Raw genomic sequence first — 19251 nt, forward strand, 5'->3', positions numbered from 1 at the left:
TGTACCTACGCGTTAAGACGCAGGTTGATACGGTCTCAAGTGTGCGAAGAACTACTTCGCTCACCGAACGTAGGGAATGATTTACTCCGCACAGTGATTGTGAGGCAGGAATCTGAGAAACATTAGCGCACCTTATCGAACAATTCCACATCGGATTATAAATGAATTTTTCCCATAGTGTATGACAGCCTGACTCAATTTGACATGGGGAGACACATATGCTCCCAGAATCTTCGGAATTCCAAATTCATTCTTAACGAATTTTTCATAATCGCTACAATAACATTGCAAAAAACGTTGATTTCACCAGTAAGCGTAGATAGCGGGATCGATAATGTGATCATAGATGGCAGTTCATTAATAATTTAATCTTAACATAATTATAAAACACAAGCAAAAGAAAAAAAATCTGGCGTCATTGATAATTAAACTTGGCTCAACAAAGATATAGGAAATTAGTGTGAGTGATTGCCTGATATCTTAATGATATTGAAATCAATCAATGTATGTTATAGGTAAATAATTTGCCTATACGAAAGGTACGCTCATATCACAAATATTATCGTAATTAATAATCTGTCAAGCTGAATTTATAATAAATATAATTAACGTTGATAGCGGGGATATCCAGAGAGACGATTGTCAGACAGCACAAGGCTGAGAAAACTTTCCCAATTGTAACCGATTACACAGGGACCGCGGAAGTTCTAAAAATTGCAGTAACACAAACCCGAAGCTCGCTTTCTGTAGGAGCTTCCAGTAATCTCTCATGTAGTGCCTTTCAAATTTTTGTTACTTTTAAAAACGAATACTAATTAGAAAGAAAAAAAAAACAACGCTGCAGCGTATGCAATTCCTTGCATGAAGAAGAATTCTCTCAAATTGGATATAAGGATATCTTTTCAAGATCAACAAATGGATCGTGAGATATCTTTTAACCGTATTTTGGAAAGGGTGAAGTTGCTCACAGCGAACTTTTAAAATTTTCCCGCCAGTCAGGGTGTTGAAAAAAGTCTGTCTACGACCATTATTTTAAATTTCAGCGCCACATCGATCAGACCGATTCCTTAAGTCGACTGCGTGGTATGAACGTCATCTGGAAATTGCACAATACAGCCACGGAGCAATATATGGGGCATTCCAGCTTAACTCGCCGCACTTTTGACCTCACGTTTTCGAATTTAGTTGGCAATTTTTTTTCGAAATTCGATTAGCCCACAAGAAGACTCGAATTTTTCATATATTTTGAATCAAACGGTTTCAAGTTATGATTTTTTTACAAAATCGTCTTTTTTAAAAAATGACATTCTTCAAGAGTACGTAGCGTAAAAATGTGAGGTCTGAGGATGAAATGTTCTAAAAACAAAATTCTCCTGCGATTCAAAGTTGCATGAAAAAAAAAAAAAACAATTTTTCGTCAAGTATGTCACGTAATAAATTTGTCCAAAACTTTTTCTCATAAACAAGTGCATTCATTTGTAATGAATTTTATTTCCATAAAATTTTATTGCACGACTTCACGTCTTCGCGCTACGTCCTTTTGAAAAATGTCATTTTTTAAAAAATGTGATTTAAAAAAAATAAAATAAAACTCGAGGTCGTTTGATTCAAAAATTCTGAAAAAAATTTAGAGTCTTCTTGTGGGCCAATAGAATTTCGAAAAAAAATTCATAACTGAGTCCGAAAACATGAGGTCAAAAGTGGATCGATTTCAGCCGGAATGTCCCATATACAACTGGTGTGCTGGTCACTGTTCAGAGCGCGGCCATTTTCAAGCAGGCGCAATGAGCCGAAAACAAGCACAAGAGAATTTACGCATTTGCTAGAGCAGGCGGTTCATTTTCTGCAAAATCAAAGACAATCGCGTTTAGAACATTAGATTAGAAAAGTCTGTTTATACGTTAGAATAGTAAGATGTTCAATTCAAGTTTTCATCGCATCACATGCAAAAGTATAAAACTGGCCGCTAATGTAATAATCAATAATTCTTATGACGCTTGTGAACACCTGCCTCGGCGTTGACGTTTCTCGACGAAGAAGCATGAAATGCATAGGAAGACATCAAAAAGAAGCGTGTACGTAGCATGATTCACTTTGATCCACTCCTCTCGCTGTTTGTAAGCCACCTATTATACGAAGTCGAATATTGTACCAACTATTAAAATCACTGTATGCCACCAAATATCTCTTTCGCCAAAGTTGTCGTTCTGGTCGTCGCATCTACTAATTGTATTTGTGCACAGGTGTGTATTTGCAAGAAAAGCTTTTAACCCCTGACCCGTGTCAAATTCACGTATCAACGTGCATAACATATTGCCAATACGAATTTACACCTCGACTTACGATCAACTATAAGTGATAATATATAATTATATCGCATGTCGTTTCACCCTGAGCTTTATACTACGACTCTTCTACCCACCTAAGGATTTTAATGGGGAGTATTTGCGATTTACATACCCGAGAGCCCTAGATCTTACTTTTATATCGTGCTACCGTAATTGAGGTCGAGAATGTTCGTAGTGCTCTTCGAGTCAATGCTGCGGGTTGTTTAAATTTGCTTGACTCTTCAATTCAGCAGCTGTCGGTATCATGCTTTAACCGTAAATTCTGTCCATACCATGAGTAGGTCGGTTTCAAATACCGTTCGAATTTAATACTCAGTTTGAGGTGATCAACATGTATGTGACGAGTATAGTGCACTGAAGATTATATGCTTGTATGTATTCACGTGCGCAACAGCTGTAATTGACATTATTATGCATAAGACGATTGCGAAATGAAAGTCCAACATTTATGTACGTTGCATTAATAATTGTAAAATAATCATATCGTTTTCCAGTCCCGTGTAAAAGTTCAAACTCATAGTCGGCAGTTAATGAATATGTCTGCGGAAAATCGAGCGATCGAATGTGTAGACGAGAAATATCAGCGTACGTTTTGTTGGCGCCACGCGATTTGCGTGACTGTAAAACTTTTCAGCCAATGAGACTAGCTGTACACACATTTGTTTGCATTGAGCACGGCATTTCCCGCGCTCTAATAGCACGTGCAGAAGGTCATAGACTGTGTATGGATTTACACAATCATGAAAATTAAACCTTGTGTAGTCTCATGCATACAATGTATATTATACACATTGAAAGTGCGCTTTTTGTATTACTTTTTAAGACTGAAATAGCGTTCGAAGTTCAAAGTTCAAAATTCAAAGTTTGAAATTTCGTAAAGTGATCGATTATCGGCCTTACACTTTTTATATACAATTATCTGGTACTGAAATCTGAATCAATCTGTACGGAAATTACAAGTCTTTTTACGTACCGTACATATATCTGCACATTCGTAACTTTTCGTCGCAGTCTCGTAAGTTGCAAATATCAAAAATGATCGAGCAATTATCGGTATGAGTGTGTCATTTATATTTTCTTTTTTCAAGTCACTGCTGGCTTTATGTCAGGGACAAGTTTGACCAAACTCCGATAGTGAACGAATAGCGGTGTTTTGGAACAAATATGTGAATACCATTGAAATCCTATGAGCTAATTTCACAGATGTGTAGAAACTGCAGCTATAAAAGTGAAATTGGATTCATTGATTGAAAATAATTATTTACCATATTACGATGTCTTCCGTCACTGGCAAATTAAGAGTACCTGTTTTTAAATACTTGTTGAGAGGAATAAGATTGATATTGTCGCTAGGATTGGACTGGGTGATATATACTCGTATAATCGAAGCTACACATTCCAAGTTTTGTTCAGATCATTTCATGTTCATTAAGAGTCTAGACATATTTGACGATCATCCCAATCGCGAAAAGATTCAGTTTATCATTGAACAGCTATATACAATCTTAAAGTCAAAATGATTAAAATGATGTCAAGTTTGAATAAAAGTATGAATTTTTCGACCAGACCACTGACAGAGAAATTCAAGCACCCCGAACTCCCCACGGACATGACAGTACAGAAATCAAAGGAAAATGGTTTCAAGAATCATTGTCCCACGGTTGATGCGCAAAAACCGTTTGCCAAAAGCGCTGCGAATATGTCGCATCATCCGTGGGCAAAAGCAGAGGACGATTCTTGGAGCTGGGATCGTCGAAGCAGCGGCACGTCGATATCTTGGCCGGAAGAGATGGAAGAAGTTGCGACGAAGAAAGTAATCGAGCAGTGGGATGCTGTGGAGAGAACTTTGTACGACGAGGATAACCAAGTTGCATCAGAGAGTTTGCGGAGCGAATGTATACAGTGGAGAACTCAACTCCCTCACCTGCGAATTGTCGGCAAGGGGTTGCAGAAGCGTCAGATAGTCGATGCTAACAGCGACGATTCGGCCCCCGTTGACGTGAAAGAAAAAGACGGTCCCTCGACGGTCGAAGAAATAATCGAGGAGCACAAAGTGCCGGAAAATGTGAGTCAGCCATCAGCGTTGCAGGTTTATAATGTTAATCTTATCCGCGATAAATTAGGATCGACAGTTTTTGTCATTTTTTTGGCCTCTTGGGCTGATTCGTTTCGAAAGCTTTCATGCGGTGTGGATACTGTTTGAGTAAATCCTATTCTAATGGCGTGCGCGATACCGTTAAAACAGGCTGAGGAAGGTGCTTCGGATGGTCGCAACCGGGAAGAGACGCGGAACGAAGTTCTTGATAGGATTCTAGACTTTGTTTGTGCCCAACTATTGGCGAACAACGAAGTCGACGAATCGTTAAGTCAGAACTTGGACGCTGTGCTGAGAATAACTCCGGCGCCAACTTACAGCGGTAGAAATCCTCCCGGGAATCACAGAACTGCGAACGAGTTCGTCAGCCAAACCCATCGGAACTCAAAATTACACAAGGACGAGAGGGGGGAATTTAGCGATGCTCTTGAAGTGTCTGGATGTCTGCCGGAAGTTCGGAAAAACAGTTCCCACGCCGAAAAATCTGCGACAAGATTCTCCGTCGGGTAGGTGGACTGATTCAAAACGAAAGTAATCCACAACCAAACTATTTTTCACCTTCACTTTATTTTTTGTAGCTAATTTCACGTCGTATAGTTAGAATTTTGAGAATCTGTGACGTAAGAAAGAAACTCTTGATGCAATACAACAACCCCAAGGTCTGACATTTGCTTCGATCACTCATTACACGTATAGACTGGATAAACACGAGAAGCTTTTCTCAAGTCAACAAACTTTGTCTTTCCGTTCGACGGCTCTTAAGTCCACGGAATTTAGCGCCACTTTCAACCATATCATTGTACTGATATCAAATTCCATTCCAGTAAAGGAAGCATCACGCCAATATCCGCTCGGAGACAAGGAAATATGAGAGAGACTGCTGCTGATGGTGTTTCGGCGAACACAGACCGTCTTTACACGCCACAGCTGCCCAGAAATGCACTCGGGACCGTTTTTACTGAAAAAATAATCGTCAGTCCGGTACCGTTTGCGACGAGCACTAAGGAGAGCTTTTCTACGCTGAAATCAACGCCTCTGACATCGATGAGATTGTCGCTCGAATCTTCGCTGGGGCAAAGTGAGTAAAATACACCGATTACTTTCGATAGAAATATTTTGAAAGAACTTTGAGTAAACTTTACGACGTTTCCTCGTCACCGTAATTTCCAGGATCGGCTAGGAGCGTTAATTCTGGTTTTAAAACGACTTCGGCTCGCCGAGTTGGCCTCTTCCACATACCGCAAGTTCATTCCGCTTGGCAAGCCCCGGTTTGTCCGACTGTGTGGCCTAAGAACGTCAAGTTGGCTCCGATTGACATAACGAGGCTTCCGAGTAGCCAGCGCAGGTATAATCGGTGGATCAAATTTTTACTCCAGGCGAAGTTTGCACTTTCTCACGTCGATCTAACGTTGACGGCCGGATAATTTTTGTTCCAGATCGTTGGCAACGTCCTTCAGCCAGCCGAGAAGAAGTCGGAACTCGTTAAGTCCGATCCCTCGTGAAATAATGCCGATCTCACCCCTTGCGAATCGAGCTGCTGAGAGAACATGCCTCGAAATTCAAGGGAAGCGGATAGTGAGGCAAAAATCGAGGATGAACGTGACGAGCGCTGGCTGGGAATTCAACTCGCGAAATATTAAGAAGATAAGAAATAAAGTAGAGAATAATGACGCGAGATGAGATTTTCGAAGCGTTGTTATAGCGTGCGGTGAACAATTTATCGACAGCGTTACGCCTATCGTACAAAAGCACGAAATTGATTAAGAATTTGTTGAATTCGTACAAATATATGTGTTTAATTACCGACGACGATCGTGAAATAAGGTCGTCGACGGGGTGACGTTGAACGAAAGGGACCAAAATTTATTCCTAGCTAATCGGGTAGATACAACAGCCGATTATCGGGTTTACCAGACACCTCGCAGTGTCTGATAAGATGACGTGATCGATTTGGCATAGGAACACGAGACATAGATAAGATGTATCTACTTCTTCTTGATTTATTGCAGATACCGCAGGCTTAGGTTAAGTGCATTGATAACAGCTGCGGCCGTTCGCATCAAGGCGAAATGATAAGTACCCTGCAAAATGCCCTGTGTTATCTTGCACTCGCGTAGATAGGCATTTTCTCGATAGGCTTTACGGATGAAATTTCTTTATACCGTTAGTCCGATCGGATCTGGACAGCTTTTTTACAAATGCATGTATATACACCTGGTGGAAACTTTTCCAGTCGTGGAAAAAAAAAATTCCAAACCGATGAGTGACGATGGAAAATCAGCCTCAATCGAGCATTCTCAGTGTTGCACACGAATAGCTGTAAAATTTGCATTTCCGTTGCTTCACGACAGATGTGTGATAGAAATATTGGAGTGAGCAAATTTATGAAAACAGCACTTGCAATTTAACGAATCTGATAACAAGCCAACTTGAATTGCTCGGGATGCTTCTCTGCTTTTTGTGTATCTGACTATCGCAAGCTCCTATACGTATACATGGTCTGCCTGTAGCCTTGGCGAAAATAGAACGCTCTGTATTTGTGTGTTGTACGCAAGTGTATTTTAGGCGGATCTGTATGTCCGTTGTCCGTATATTACGGGGAGCTACAGGGGCGGAGAGAGAGAAAGAGTAAAGATAAAAAGGTTGGAGTGGATAAAAGATGGAGACAAACATTGCCGTTATATATGTGTGCTCTTTGTCAACGAATCGGTGCCGCAAGCATCGGCATTAATGGTCCGGATATACGTATGGAATGTCTATGTACGTATGCATGTGTGTATGTATATGTAAGTTTACTGGGTTGTAGAGCTTTTTGTACGTATACATGTCAGCTCGATTGATTGATTGTCGTTACTAATGGCCGAAAAGCACATGGAGTTGGGGATGTTCGAGTTCAGTGTATCAGGATATCGCGCATTCCTCAATTTGGGGCTTTCATTGACATGAAAAACGTACGCAATGTTCTACTTTTTCAGAGAAACATTTCCTCGGTACTTGATAACTTTCGATAAGAAAATTCTTTCTCTTCGGAACTTGTCAGATTCATTTCAAACGAAGATCTTGTTGAAGAGCAATGTATGAACTTGTTCTCAGGCATTAGAAGAGGCCAAAAATTCAACAATATATTGAAATATAAAATGATGTTCTACGACCGGTGAATAGTGTTTCAAATCCACTGGTGGAATTCACAGTTTTGATGTAAGTAATTTTAATTATAGAACATGAACAACTTCGGTGTAGACGCAAAGCAAATTGGAAAGAAAATCGCAATTGGTGTGAATGATTGCCTGATATCTTAATGATATTGAAATCAATCAATGTATGTTATAGGTAAATAATTTGCCTATACGAAAGGTACGCTCATATCACAAATATTATCGTAATTAATAATCTGTCAAGCTGAATTTATAATAAATATAATTAACGTTGATGGGGGGGGATATTCAGAGAGACGATTGTCAGACAGCACAAGGCTGAGAAAACTTTCCCAATTGTAACCGATTACACAGGGACCGCGGAAGTTTTAAAAATTGCAGTAACACAAGTTTACCCGAAGCTCGCTTTCTGTAGGAGCTTCCAGTAATCTCTCACGTAGTGCCTTTCAAATTTTTGTTACTTTTAAAAACGAATACTAATTAGAAAGAAAAAAAAAACAACGCTGCAGCGTATGCAATACCTTGCATGAAGAAGAATTCTCTCAAATTGGATATAAGGATATCTTTTCAAGATCAACAAATGGATCGTGAGATATCTTTTAACCGTATTTTGGAAAGGGTGAAGTTGCTCACAGCGAACTTTTAAAATTTTCCAAAATTTCAAATTGGAAAGAAAATCGCTTATTTGAAATTTTTATTGTAACATGCAATCAAATCACTTACCTGATATAAATGTATACAGTATATTTTTGTAAACCACACGTTGTGAATATCTTCGGAATAAAAAATCGTGTATGCGACCAACCGCGTATTTCCTCGTTTCGGCGATGCAACGCAATTATATTTCCCATCCCTGAAACATAATTGCAGATTTTCATTACATACAAGCTGATGGATTGCCGAAAAACACTGCCGACAGCTTACATTATCCGTATCTTGAGAGAATATATGTTTTCTCAAAGTGGAAATCATATGATCAAATTGTGCAAACGCAAGGGTGGTGAAAATTCGAAAGTAACATTTGTTAGGTGAAATTAAACCCGAATGAAGCGATTTTCAGCGAGACATCTGAAAAACGAACGAAGTTAACAAACTTCGGGGAAAGCGCCGACGCAAGCTTTCGGCGCGAGGTGTTGAGAAAGCTCCAAACCTCACGACCGAAGATCAGTCGCGCGCGAACTCGCGGTGCGTTAACAGCTTGTCGTGAACCTTCCCCAATCTCAACTATTCCTGGAAAAATAACGTAAATCAAGAGAGAAAACAAAATTGCGGTGTTATCTTGTAGTGAAAACTTGGTTTCGTAGCTAGAGCTTTGCCCGCCGAGTCAGGGGGATTGGGTAATTTTTAATGGTGACCGATGAGAAGGACTTCGAACTTCTGGGTGATGCTTCGAAGATGACGGGGTACAGCAGACCACCCGAAAGCAGATTGACGCCGGTAACGAGGATTTTGGGGATATGCACGGCGGTCGGTAAGTGTCGGAAATTGTTCGGAGCACCTGGTTCGCGTCGTTATTGTCACCCTTGCGCTTTTCTTGCTCCACCCCAGGAAAATTACAATTCGCGCGCATTGCGCAGCTCATTGATAATTTGAAAATCGCAAGGATTTACGTGTAATATGTGGGCGTGATCCACTAATTGCAGGGTGCGGCGAAACGAACCCGTTTCGTACATCGACGATTCACCCATAATTCGTTTAGAGTTAAACGTCAGGCAAACAGGCGCGGATCACAAAGCGCTGACTGGCTGAAATAATTATATTGTTATAGGCATGTATGTATAGCTGTTCGATTTCCACGTCGTGGTAGAAAGCTCGGGACTCCGTCGCGTAGGTATGTGACTCTATTCTAATAGGGTATCACATGCTTGTCGCAATAAAAGACAAATACAAATCACTGTTTCGCCCGTATCTTCAATTAGTCTGAAATGTATTAACACGCACGGCGCAGCGAGGGTTTTACAATTCGCAATTAGAATACCTTTTTCCCATTATAAATCTGCGTTTGAACTCAATCGAATCAAGAACAAACACGATGCTTCTCTAGACTTCAATGCGGTGTTTTACTTCAAACTTGTAATTGCAATTGCGATTGACGTCAATCCTTTACACCCCGTATGTAATAATATGCCGTTAATTAGCACCAGCCAATCCAATTGAGGATTACAGGCACCTCTTTACTTGGCGTATAAATTATACACATCTTAATATTTTAGGAACAATAACTCGTACGTTTCCTCGATCCCGAATTCATTGCTGACCTTTGGAGCGAGATACATCGTAGATTTGCAGCGCTTATTGGAGAATATCAACAAAGTTTAACGCGAGAGTAAACACCGTCGGAACATAAGCTTCGATCAGCTACAGCGAAGGATGTTCGTGGAAGTTGTCAGCAAACGTTTGAATTGGTCAATCCTGCAAGTCAGTACATGTATAATCATTCGGCAGAGGGAAAGTGAGCTCGCGGTTAAAAAATTGTTATCAAAATTATTACACGACAAATTTCCGGTCGATCGAATCACCGATTCACCGAGAGACCTGAGAATATGATGTGAAGTTGGGATTCGTTGATGACAATATACACGTCTGCTTACTTGATAAACATGACTTCCCTTCTCGGTCTTGGCCCCAAAGGGTGGGTGAAGCTCAACTTCGCAAACCAGCCATTCGTAATCAAGTTTGAAACTTCTGAGCTGCTCCGGGTAATTTGCGTTTCCAACTTCGACGTCGAGAGACCAGGGTGTACAAGTGCGGGATCATGGTGCGTTGAACGCCTCTCGTTCGTGCCAAATTGCATTCAACACGTTCGGAAGACAGCGAGTACATAACCGTAAAATGGGCTCAACTCGGGGATTTGCGAAACCAGATGCGTGATTATTGGATTTATCGGAGTTTCAGGTGAAAGTCCGCTCAACGCGAAGTGAATAAATATTAAATACCGAATATTCTGGTCTTGGAATACGGGTCACGATTTTCATTCCGAACTTTCGGAATGAGCTGTGAAAAAAAAAAAATGGAACTTTGGAAGAACCGCGCGTGAATCAAGGTTTGATATTTTTATGTATGTACGTCACGTGAGTCGCCTAAATCTTTCCTCATAGAAATGAAATCGTTGATAATATGCGGTCCACGTACCCCGCTTACGATGAAGCTTAACGAGGGGGAGGTGTTGGTAACCAAGGAAGGAAGGAAGGAAGGATGGAAAGAAGGCTTTTCAGATCCATCATTTTTAATATTACAAAGTTTAACTGGGCGAGTCACGCCCTCGCAGGATATTCAAAAATGTACGGAAAGCGTACTTACGAAGTAATAATCACGTGCACTCGATACCGTTGCGCATGTTAATTATTACACCATGTTGATTAGATTGTAAAAACAATTTCAAACGTCTTAATTTAGTCAACTCAGGATTGCGTCAACGTATCGCGTCTTTCCAATTAACGAGGAAACAAGAAATTGAATTGCCTTGTACTTGTGAATAATTATAGAACTTTTCTGCCAATGGACTGAGACAAGCTTTGCAGTCAGTCGCTTGATACAGTTGCAGTCAAACATAGATCAGAATTTAAATCTCGCGTAGCCCTTGGTGTGTAACTTCAAGCATCTCGTAACAGATTCAGCTTCATTTCATTTAATACACAGGTATATACAAATATACATTGAAAGATAAATACCGTGTCGGCATTGAATAAAGTAAAAAATCTCTTTGGCGATGGAGCGTAAAGGCACGACGGTGAATTTGCGTCATTAGCAACCCTTTTGCTACAAACAAAAAGAATACAGCAGGTTAAAAAAGAGGTGAAACTGGTCCTGAAATGAGTGGGTGTACCGGAACGTACAAAAACATTGAACTTGACGAGCTTGCGTTAAAAAATTGTGTGTCACACGATTCATTTTGACGAATACCTCCCCCTGCACATTTTTACGAATTGACGACAGTTGGAGTCAAGCATAAACGCATAAATCTTGTATGAATTCGAAGCCTGAGGAGGAAAGTATTACGAATGGCAACTCGCGAGAACTGTGCCTAACACTCGGCGCGTAAGTAATGTATTTATGGCAACTTTCAAAACCACGTGAAGATTTTTTTTAGTTGTTGAAACTTGGCGTTTCTTACAACGAAAGATCGCGTGTGACGCGAAGTAAATCAAACGCCCCTGCCTCTCGGCGCTTGTCTACCGTCTTCACGGCGAAAATTCCAAACAAGTTTCGAATAATTCAAAGCGGGTCGTATTTATTGTCGCGTAGATAAATGTACGGAAAGGTGCCGCGTATTGCGCGGTGATACGATTCATGGCCTAGCGTTTTTATACGGACAACCAGCGGCACGTGGCATTTTCGATAAAACGTAAAAGCCAACGAGCGAAACAGAGCAGGATTCGCATGAATACTGGCCTCTGGCCACGACCCCTTTCTCCGTCTCAGTCTCGACGACTGTACCGACCTTTGGGAAAAAGGATGTGCAGAGTTGTTTTATTCGCCAACTGGGTCACCGCTACTTCCTTCGATACTATCGTCGTATTGCTTCTGTCATAATAATTAATACATGTGTCCGCGTCGTGTATTTGGGATTTTCCCCGATATATTTCACTCCGTTCCTCTATTGTCATGAGCCGGAAGTAAGGGATGCGAAGAAGTTGGTGAAAGCGTATGAAAAATGTTGTAGAAAATTTCTTTAGACAGAGGGAAGAAAAATTTTCGGATAGTTGAACTTTCCCCGCGGATGGAAGATGAAGGTTTACGCCTCTAGGGTGGCCTTCTCACGTGATACCGGGATTATGGTACCAGGTATGAAACGTTTCCTTCGACCGACATTTTCCGCCACGCACATATGTACCGAAAGGGATGAAATATTCATGGAACGGCAGATGTATCGACTTGGGGCACATCAAAACTTTCATGGCTAGGACGCATCGATGTTTCGTAGAAGGAGGCGCGCGTCATCGTAAAAAAAATAGGAAAAAGAGAAATGCCACTTTATTAATTCGAGCAATTCCAAACGCATACGATATCTCTTCGATGTGTCAAATGTTCCTGTTTAAACATAATATACACATATATGTACATATATAAGTCACATAAACGACACTGTTGAGGATACTATGTCGGGAGAATTGCGCGTTACTGCGGACCTCGGTATTAAGTGTCGCATTGCTGGTACATTGAATCGTTATATGATTCGGTTTTAACTTTGATTTCCGCTTTGATCATGCATTACCAAGCAGAAATGCCATTTTTTTGATCCGCTGATCAATTCTCTCGGAATATAGGTGTTCTTTTTTCGATGGTGTTTCTTTTTCTTGACTAAGAACATTATATTTAAATGCCCCCCCCCCCGCCAAAAAAAAATAATCTGTACAGTGATGTTTGCAGTGTACAAATTCTGTTCCAGGTTTAGTATTCATCATCAATGATGTAATATTTCTTAATTGTAATATATAGATGGAAATGGATAAGGGCTCAAATATCAATAGAGTAGAACAACAGCAGTTATTTACCGCTTCTCTATTCTAGTTGTTTATCACGATTGCTTATCATTGAAAGATGAATCAAAAAATTGTTGAATTCACGACTTGACCGACGTAGTTTCCATAAGTCTTTCAAAGTTGACTAAACAGGTCTTTTTCCTCTTGATTTTCTAAAAACTTTTTCATCCACGTTTACGCACTGAGTACGAAAAAAGTCCTACAGGAAGTGGTCGATACGGTTCGTTGGGCAATATCCATTCAGGCGCAGCGTTGCGCGTTTTCAAAAGTACAAGGAAATCGGTATAAAATTGAGTCGACGATAAATTGGTCCAATTATGTACTCACCTGCGTTCCGCGGGGTTCGTGGAAATCGGAGATCCAGCGTTGATTATCCGCCTAAGCTTCCCACAACGTGAAATCTGATCTTCGAAATTTGCCAAAGCGTTACTATCATCTTCCTGGATGATTTTAGCCGATGGTTTTGTACGCATTGCGATATGATGTGGATGATGCGTAGCCATAACCCTGAGCACCGATAAAGTGCCTTGATTTACGGGTCTGAGCGATATTGGTTATATACGCCATCGCGAAAGTTCAAGCTCTTGAGAATTTCACCAACCGCTCGTCGGTTTCCTCCCGCAGAACATAAATTTTTCGATTAAAGTCGATTTTCTCTATGCTATCCTCATGGCATTCGCTTAGTTTGCGCAAGAATCTATGTGACAGTTAAATTTCATGAATACCTTTCAGCGTGTAAGTTCAGACTCGTTAGGCGTAGGGAAGACCGAAGTCGCTTGTAACACTTTTTGAAAAACATTATCTTTATCGCTCATTGTTAGTTATTTATGACTGATATGTTTTCTTCTGATTTCATTGATGCAGTTTACTTTACTACAGGGATTTCACTTTCGTGAGTTAGAAAAGGTACCCTCCACTATCATTGACAATTAAAGTGAAATGTTGCTAGAGATGTTTAAGCTGCGGGCAATAACGATTGTAAATAAAAGAATTTAAGGGGAAATCGCTGCAGATATGTTAATTTTTTTCAACAAACAATCTTGTTTTGTCGTTGAAAAATTTTAACGCAGTCGTGGAAAATTATGTTACACGCTAAGTTGTCTATTTCAAGCGAACACAATGAGGGTTGCGAATCACGTCTTAAGAAATCCCGCAAGTCAATCTTCACTCGAGATTTTACTACTTTTCGAACTAAAGTATATTTCGCGTTGTACAACTGAAAACATAGATATCGTGTAACAAATGGACATTGAGGAAATAACTGGGTTTGGTTCGTGTTACAATTACAATCAACGATTATTAATAAACAAATAAAAATCCTTTGCGATAAGTTATGTATTCCAAATTCAAACCTATGTCTCTGATACTCAAAGTATTATAGTTTCAGTCGGTTTATCTTAATATCTAGTAATACTCGCACTTTACGCGCTAGATAAAACGTAGTTGATGGGAAATCTTCACTCCAGAGAGCTATCGTGAAAAATTGATATTCCGGTGCCATACCATACGGGAAAGATTGCCACCAATTTTTTGATACGTTGGTCGATGTTAGCGGTACAGATGTCCATGGAACGACGGTATAATGAGTTTTGACATCATCCCTAAAGTGGCGGCGTAATCTTCTCTGTGACAATCGATACGTGTTGTGATAAACACCGGTTTCGCTATCGCAGAAATTAACCAAGGTCACGCATGAAGAGCACGCAGTTGTTTATATTATGTATATTATACTACGGAGTAACTCGTTGCGTTCTGCACACGTAATTATTGCATTTAGATGTGCCTTGAACCCTATCACATTCGCCTTTCATAATTTTTCGTGATCGTAGACATTCGTATTAATCGAAACACATCACGTTTAACGCGACCGATAAAAACTATCCATAGATACATCATCGACGTAAGATCACGATTGAACACTTGTTTTTCATTCTTATGATCGTACAACGTCGCATCTTTTTCGACTAACTACATAAGCCGACTGTGCAATTGACGTTTTTATTTTTCAACAAAGTACACAAACTTGTTTCTACGGTTCCAGGTATTGTTTGTCACAAAATGCAGATTTCCATAATCGGTACTCCCTTTATTCGAATGTGCACAGCTAGGGTGTTAAAAAAAAAAAAAAAACAGGTCGAAAAGTTCCATTTTGGGATAAAAATACGCCTGCTAAAATGTAAGCTCTTAATATTAACATCTAGATACGTGGATTATTTTGCTATCGCTTCATCGAAAGACGCAACATAAAACTGCAGGCCAGGTAGCTTCTAATCTATCGATAATAATTGCATGTGTTTAAAATTTAAACCGTTGTTTATCTAGCCACAAATTTGAGGCTATCGCTGTAACGTGAACTGTGATAGGTACATTCATGGTTAAAATGTTCAAGAGTAGAACATACGATGTCATTGGTTCTAACTTTAATCTTCTGAGACGAAATCAACTCACCAGCCGTAAATTTTGTTCCAATCCGCTGCAGGTGTTAACCTATAGAATCGATTAAATTTGCATTACATAGTAGATCTTTCGGCGATTTGAAAAATGAGGTACGAATGGATTGGCAGAAAGGAACCAAATAGTGAGCACTGGCCTTACATTGACGAAGCACGCCCGAACGACAGCCGAGAACTAAGTTTTTTCCCCAGAACGAAGAGAAAATATTACGACTGCGTGAGGTGATACGAATAACTGCGACATCGAGTGAAAAGCTGACGCTGACCAGCTCAAAGTCAACATCACCCACGAAATGTCAAACTTTTGTCCGCAATTACCAAATTTTGACAAACAATGTGACTGCACGTGTTTACCGTTATTCCGTCACCGAATTATCATTGTCATAAATTGCCGCAGGTGAGAAACTGACATCAATATTATGTAAAATGCATCAACCGATGTAGAAAAAAAATGGAAACCTGTAGTGTTCACTGTTCAATGAGTTAACGTAATCGCTTCGCAGTTATCAACTAACAAGAAAACGACTGTCAGCCATTTGCGCTCCTTACAAACAATTCGGACGCTAGCAATGTGTAACTATTTTTTGACATCATCGCAAGATCATACTTTCAGAGGTTGATGCAAATCCTAAGATCTGCCGAACGTAATGATGCCGTGGTTCATCACATCGGTTGAAAACTTCAGTTCCAAGTCGCGTTAAAACACATATTGAGATTACTGTTTACTCTGTTGTACCCACTTTATATTTATCTGTAGCAACATAATTGCAACAGTCGCGTAATCGGACATGGAAATACGGGTTGCGTAATTCATATGCATGACGTTGTGTGCACTTATCTGACAAATACGACACCCTCCTTATCTGTTTTGTCTGTAGAGTAGACCAATTAGTTTAATAACTAGCGCGTCCTTACACAAGTAGTTCCTCCGCTACTGTCAGCTTGACTGTTTCTCAATTCCGTTATTCTGTAATTTTTATACATGTAATATTTACACTGTCGCAAACTCAATCATGCTTTAGGTAACTTGATGAAAGTATGTCAAGAAAATATCCGGAGAATCGTAGAACCTAATTGATTTTATCGTCCAAAAACAAGCTTTATGAACAGTCGAATTCAGTTACACGAAAGTACTCGCGGCGCATGTTTATTTGAAATCGTAGTATCAGCTAATAGGAATGCCATACAAATAGTACCATCGTCGAAAATTCTACGATTCCACGAATTTCATGTCCTCTGGCGTTTCTGTTCGCTCTGCTGTACGAAATTCAAATTTTCCACCAATTCTAAAGTCCTACCAAGCACAAGCATCGTTTGAAAACGAGATGCAAAGTGGCTTCAAAGCTGCGTCGAGTGCATTGAAAATTGTATAATCGAGTAGCTTCATTCGCTTAGGGAAAATTTGTCCCGATAAATGGCGTACAACGAAAAAAGCATTTTCGGCGCCAACGAGGTTGGCTCGAAGCGATGCCTATCTTTTCAAACGGTCGTAAAATGGACATGTTCAATAACCGTAAAACCAAACTGCCGTGTATGATCTCTTATTCATGTCGTACTCACTGTTGCTGCACACATAAAACCGTGGAATAATAATCGAAGAATTACGGGGTTGAGTGTATCTCTGGAGAATGAGCTCGTGGTTGGTTTTGGTCTGTCAGGTGCTTCAGACCCACTTTGCTCTATCTATGATACGCTTAAATACACGAACTTTTTCGGGTAATTGTAAAAATTGACACGATGTATTTACGATATCAGCATTTCATTTCACAGACGAAGTCGATAAAAAATTTTACAAGGTAATTCGACGTGAGTTTTTGGACATGCAAAATTGCAGTATACTGCCACTCGGAACTCCGAGCAATTCGAGAAATAAAATATGGATATTATTCAAGTGACTGACAAGACAAACACGGCAACAAGTTTACGCGAAGTAAGGCCTGAAGGGTAAACACGCCCAGCGCTCGTCCACGAGCCATAATTTAGAGAAAGCGGCCTGAGTAGCGATCTTCAGGGGAAAGCCTGGGCTGCCTCCTTGGATGCACTCGGGAGGACATGTGATTATCCAGCACTCGGTATGGGGGTTGTTGGACAGGGCCTCTGAAAACACTCGACTCAGGGCAGACAGAAACGAGATTTCACAGAGAACGGTCGTGTCTTCAGCGTCTGTTCCAACTTTCTGGATAATTTCTGATTCTGTTACAATCTATCAATTCTGCTTATCGGCTATGCCGTCACGTATGCAATTATTGTTCTGTGTCAGTTTATCACCGTGTGCCTGTAATTGGTTGTGAGCGCGAAACACGATAGGGCTGTCTCCTCGTGGTGCATCGATTACAACACAGCACCAGTGTTGTCGCGTGTTGTCCAAAGTCGTCCAAGGCCCAATAGCTGTCCCTGTACTCGAGACGTTAAGGTCCTGTAATGATCAGGGCTTTTGCTATCCGGGAATCCTCCTGTGTCCGGTAACGTAACCCAGCAGGAAGGTCCCGGCATCACAGCACACACCGTGTATTGCGACAATATTGCAGAGCTTGTACCCTACGATAGGTAAGAGAGCTCTCTTAGTTGATATAGTCAGGCGAATGATCATTCCAACCACGATAGATTAAGTTAGAAACAAAGTCTCTGACTTGTGATGGTTTTTTCACCCGTTCATGCACTTGGATTTTACCTGATATTGGTCGATAAATTCACTTTTATTCATTGGCTTGCTCAGGATTTTCCCTCTACTTCGTGAGGGTTTTATTAAGCCTCAGCAAATTGTTGTTCCTTGTCAATTTGTCCGCGCAGTTACGGTGTTTTTATTGGAACGACTAGCGACTTGATTACTCATTCATTCTAGAATTTTTCTATTTGTTGTATAGGAATAATTCGGTCGCACAAACGATTACATTGCGTACGAGATAGAAGCAAAAGAGGACACCTGATCCGTATCTAATATTGCATTAATGAAATAATGTATAAATACAATCGTCATAAAAATTTACCTTACTTGCGAGTGTAGAGACAGGCGCACAGAAGAGCAGCTTTGCACAGGTGAATGAGAAACGTATTTACCGATTCCAGATCACCTTAATTTCTTGGCGCGTTATTAGTTCAGTACGGCATCAAACTTCATACAGAACCTTGGCTACAAAAGAAACCTCAGTATAATACATCTTGTCAGTTTTCTTCTCACCGCAAATGACGAGCTTGATGGAAGATTGAATTCACAACATTTCTCGTAAGGTTGATTATTATAAATTTAATACTTTGCGTCAGAATACCAATTTTCACAGTATTTTGAAGGAAAAGAAAGGTTTTTTTCGAAATCTAGCATCAAAGACTAAAACAACTGCGCGTTGATCGATGTCTTCTTGTTTCCATGCTTGCATTAGAGCTGGTCTCGTATGCGGAGTACCTTGATTTTACTATTTTATCATACTAAACTTTACAACCATGTTTTATTCAAGCAGGATTATCGGTTCAGAAAACCGCAGAGTGTAGAATCATTGAAACCGCGATCTATACTAATTCAACTGACAGATAGACCGCAGCGACATTAGAGGATCGTTACAAAGGGCACGTAGTTTTCGATGTTCCGACGCCTGTGGAAGACGAAATGGCTGTCGCGACCGACGGAAATATTGTGGTACCAGTGGATCGGAGGAATAGGATGTAAGTGGAAGTGATCAAACTCGTCAGTTCCTCAGCTATCGCGTCGTATCACCGAATATT

The 19251-nt window shown here is 40.3% G+C and overlaps 2 protein-coding genes across 17 annotated transcripts in view; both read left to right on the plus strand.

Moving 5' to 3' along the window:
* The first annotated feature begins 1661 nt into the window (after positions 1 to 1661).
* LOC107224670 lies at positions 1662 to 8398 on the plus strand. 2 transcript variants are annotated; one of them, XM_046733712.1, is made up of 6 exons: positions 1662 to 2117; positions 3915 to 4413; positions 4594 to 4949; positions 5268 to 5521; positions 5614 to 5788; positions 5880 to 8398. In XM_046733712.1, exons 2-6 carry the CDS (start codon positions 3958 to 3960, stop codon positions 6121 to 6123), a joined length of 1485 nt encoding a protein of 494 aa, XP_046589668.1. In that variant the 5' UTR covers positions 1662 to 2117; positions 3915 to 3957; the 3' UTR covers positions 6124 to 8398. The 2 variants fall into 2 exon arrangements, with proteins under 2 accessions (XP_046589668.1, XP_015520315.2); XM_015664829.2 differs by having other exon boundaries at positions 1662 to 2075.
* Positions 8399 to 8779: 381 nt separating this feature from the next.
* The window catches only part of LOC107224656 (facilitated trehalose transporter Tret1-like), a 75217-nt gene continuing 64745 nt past the window's right edge, over positions 8780 to 19251 (plus strand). For 6 of the 15 annotated variants that reach the window (XM_046733729.1, XM_046733727.1, XM_046733728.1 and 3 more), the window contains exon 1: positions 8780 to 9069. In XM_046733729.1, the coding sequence (XP_046589685.1) occupies positions 9056 to 9069 (14 nt within the window). In that variant the 5' untranslated portion in view covers positions 8780 to 9055. Of the gene's footprint in view, positions 9070 to 17056; positions 18082 to 18600; positions 18763 to 18986; positions 19192 to 19251 lie in introns of those variants that run through there. The other 9 variants (XM_046733725.1, XM_046733724.1, XM_046733722.1 and 6 more) reach the window with 9 other exon arrangements.

This window comes from Neodiprion lecontei, chromosome 3 (genome assembly GCF_021901455.1).
Source record: "Neodiprion lecontei isolate iyNeoLeco1 chromosome 3, iyNeoLeco1.1, whole genome shotgun sequence".
Lineage (NCBI taxonomy): Eukaryota > Metazoa > Arthropoda > Insecta > Hymenoptera > Diprionidae > Neodiprion > Neodiprion lecontei.